This window comes from Gavialis gangeticus, unplaced genomic scaffold, assembly GCF_001723915.1.
Source record: "Gavialis gangeticus isolate Ggan-Ray unplaced genomic scaffold, GavGan_comp1, whole genome shotgun sequence".
Classification (NCBI taxonomy): Eukaryota; Metazoa; Chordata; order Crocodylia; family Gavialidae; genus Gavialis; species Gavialis gangeticus.
Genome location: NW_017729015.1, coordinates 13,969,936 through 13,973,616, shown reverse-complemented (window position 1 = coordinate 13,973,616; position 3,681 = coordinate 13,969,936). Strand labels below are relative to the sequence as shown.

The window sequence follows — 3,681 nt, the reverse complement described above, 5'->3', positions numbered from 1 at the left end:
GGAGATGCCAAGGAGCGCGAAGCAGGCGGCCAGCACCCTGCCCAGCCACGTCTGGGGGGTCTTGTCCCCGTAGCCGATGGTGGTCAGCGTGATCTGCGAGGAGGGAGAACACGGGGGCGTTGACGGAGCTCTTCTCCCCTTGTCCAGCCCCCCCTCCAGGCGCATCCCTGCCCCCCTGGGGCAGCGGCCCGCTGAAGCTGAACTTACTGTACCCCACCAGAGGGAGTCGGCGTAGGTGGTGAAGTCGGCATTGGTGTCCTTCTCGGCCAGGTAGACGAGGAAGGAGGCGAAGATGAGGACCAGGAAGCCGATGTACCAGGCTGTGATCAGCTCCTGCCGGGGGGGCAAAAGCCAAGCAGGTCCTGATGGCCCCCTCCAGCACACAAGCACCGGGAGCCCTGCAGAGCATCCCTGTCCCAGCAGGGCTGAGCAACTCGGGTGGGGAGTGGGAGAGTTCAAAGACAAGGAGGAGAATCGTGCTTGCAGGCTGGACGCGAGAGCCCCACGCCCCGATCTGTCTGCTCAGGACAGGGGAGGGGTGAGTGGGGTGGGGGTTGCAAAGCAGAGGGGTGACGGGTCAATGCTGTGTGCAGGGATCCCAAGCATTGGGACAGGGCTGGGGGCAGGCCAGGAGGGAGTGACATGGGCAAGAAGGGAGCGGCACCCTGCACTGCGCCAGCTCTGCCCTGTCCGGGATCCAGCCCTTCAGCCCAGCTCAGCCTGGGACACCCCCCGCGTCTCCTGCCCTGCGAACTCACCTTACTGTGGGCATAGACCACGGAGCCCAGGAGCTTCCAGGTGCCGCCACGGCGGTCCATACGCACCATGCGCAGGATCTGCAGGAACCGCATGCTGCGCAGCGCCGACGTGGCGAAGATGTTGCCCTGAGTGCCGGCGGCGATGACGGCCAGCGAGGCAATGAAGACGATGAAGTCTGTAGCCCGGAGCACAGGGTGGTGAGGACAGGGGAGGAAGGCATGGCTGGTAGTTCTGGGAATGAAGTCTCTTTCCCTTGGGACCTGGTCCCCAGTATACACGCCCCCGGCGGGGGACACAGGCCCAGCCCACCCTTTCTGCTCAGGGGGTTTCTTTGTTAAGTGGAGCAGGATGGAGCAGTGGGGATCTCTCTCCGGCTCACAGCTGAGGACCACTCCCAAAAGGCAGCAGGTTGCAACTCAGCTATTCCCAAACACCCTCCATTCCCGCTTCTTCCCAACCTTAAGTGGGGGGGAGGGGAGGGGGGTCCCTGGGTACATCTGGAGCATCGCCACAGCCATCGCAGCTACAGGACAGACACAGCACCATGCTCTTGTTGCTCCATGGCTGGGTGTCAGCAACCACAGCGGTGCCACCGTCTCCAGCAGGGAGCAATCGATGCCTCTCCGTGGTCACTGCTGGAGGGGCTCCATCCACAGCGCTGAGAGCCATGAAGGACACCCTGACCACCCGGACACCCTCCCTGACCATGCTCTGCTTGCAAAGGGGACCTCAGAGGCATCAACCCCCATCTCCACCCTGACGGGATCCGTGTCCCTCCAATGGCATTGACCACCGCCGCAGACGCCAGCAGGGCAAACAAATGTCCACAAAGGCCCCTTCCCAAAGCCACTCCTCGAGCCCAAATCAAAAACCCCAGCCCAGCTCTGGGCCACGTTGTCCCAGGGAGGCCAGTGCCTGGCTCCTGAAGGGCTCCAGAGGAGATGAGCAGAACAACCAGGGAAAAGGCCGCCCCCAGACCTCACCCACCAGCGCAGCCAGGGTGGAAACGCTTGCATTAGAAGGACCTGCCGCAGCCAACCTGGCCCCCCACCGCTGCAAAGCTCCTACCTCTTGGAGGTAATACCCCACCCTGACCTCATTCCCTTTTGTCCTCCCTTGCAAGGTGGCAGGGAGATGAGGGCACGAGGAGACTCTCCATCTGCCCGGCGCTCTGAGTACGCCCATCACTGTGGCATTGAGGCTTCCCACAAGAGACTGGGCCTGGCCGATTGACGCCTGGTGTCTCTGATGACCAGGGGACAGCAGGTGCCCCACAGAGAGGTGCAGAGGGCTGGGAGGAGCTGGCGCCAGCCTCTCCCATGCATACCTATGACACAGAAGGGTTTCCTGGCGAAGCGGAAGCGGCCCTGCCAGCCCCGGTAGCGGCAGCAGCAGCCGGCCGCCCAGATGCGGATGAAGTACTCCATGCCGAACACCACAATCATGACGAACTCCTGGCAGGGGAGAGGAGGAGAAGCAAGTCAAGCGCTTTGCAGGGGGGAGTGAGCAGGGCAGCTGGAAACAGCCCTCGCCACTTGACTTGAGTGTCAAGCGTCAGCCAGGTTCTCGTTTCCGTGCAGCTCCCTGAACGGGGCCCGGGTAACCCCCATCGAGCAGACGCACGTCCGCAGACACAGCAGCCAGAAACAGGAGCCCACAGAGGGCAGGGAGGCTTGGGCACCTGCCTTCTAAATATAAAGTCCCTCCCGTAAATAATTGATCCCTCTTTGCACTGGGCTGGGCTCGTACAGTGGCAGGAGAGACACCTGCAGCCAGCACTCCCAGGGAGGAGGAAGGAGCGCGTGGGTAATCGCGGCCCACCGCTGTGCCGTTTTCAAGGCAATCCTAGCTGGGACACTCCTGGGAGCCTCGCTGGGGCAGGGACAGCTGGGGAGGGGGTGCTTCTCCCCAGGACTCATGTGGACAAGGCAGTGAAGGAGCAGGAACACCCTTTCTCTCTCCAGAGCAAGAGAGGATGTGACACCCACTAAAAGGTCCATGGATGAGAACTGAGGCATTCTCTGAAATGGGCACTGCTGTGCAGAAGGGGCACTTATATCTTGTCTATACACACACACAGACACTAGGCGAACACACACATGCACATGCACACTAGGTGAACTAGCTTAACTGAAGGCATGGTGTTCATCCAGATGTACCATCCAAACCTGCCAGAAACGTGAGCTTTGATCTCCTGTCACAAACACAGTCCCATCCACGCTCTCACTTTAAACAGAGCAGAGACCTTCCAGGTCCAGGTCTCTCTGCCTGCCATGCATGCATCTATTTGGACAATCCAAGGTGACTAAACCTAAGGACTGCGCTCCACATCGAAGTATCCAGATGCCAGAATCTGCCTGGTTTGAGGCTTGCACATTACCGAGAAGGGGCTGCAAAATGCCCATGCTGCCATTGCCTGTAGGAAGCACATAGTCCCAGCAGCGGTGGGTGGGAGAAGGCAGCAGGCAAGCGGGCTCCTGCACCATCTCACCTGGCTCAGAGCAGGGCTGGATGACACGGGGTAAAAACACCAGCACCCTGTTTATCAGAGCAGTGCTATCATTGCTACCATCCATGCAGCAGAGACGGGAAAGCACGTGCCAATGTAGGCAAGAGCAGGCGCAGTTGTTTCACACATGCCTTTCCAACCAGGCAGCTGCCTCTCCTGCTAAAGGCTCTCGTGGGCTTTGGTGGCCCAGATCTCCACGTGCCTGGAGATCCAATGACAAACTACTAAGAAAACTTCCCAACGCTTTCTCCTTCAATGGGACAAAAAGATGAGCTGGGATCCCTGAACCAGGAGCCTTGTCTAAACGGTCCCCATCCCCTCCCACCCGAGCCAGCTTTAAATATCTATGGGTAATTTTCCTCCACCGTCAGCATTGTACCACTTCTCCTCCTACCTTTCACACACAAGCCCCC

The 3,681-nt window shown here is 60.0% G+C and overlaps 1 protein-coding gene across 1 annotated transcript in view; it reads right to left on the bottom strand.

The window, feature by feature from the left end:
* The window catches only part of KCNQ4 (potassium voltage-gated channel subfamily Q member 4), an 87,788-nt gene that overhangs the window by 30,053 nt on the left and 54,054 nt on the right, over window positions 1-3,681 (bottom strand). The window contains exons 5-8 of the mRNA XM_019512073.1: window positions 2,087-2,213; window positions 759-934; window positions 208-333; window positions 26-93 (exon numbers count right to left, since the gene is read on the bottom strand). Coding sequence (XP_019367618.1) covers window positions 26-93; window positions 208-333; window positions 759-934; window positions 2,087-2,213 — 497 coding nt within the window. The remainder of the gene's footprint in view (window positions 1-25; window positions 94-207; window positions 334-758; window positions 935-2,086; window positions 2,214-3,681) is intronic.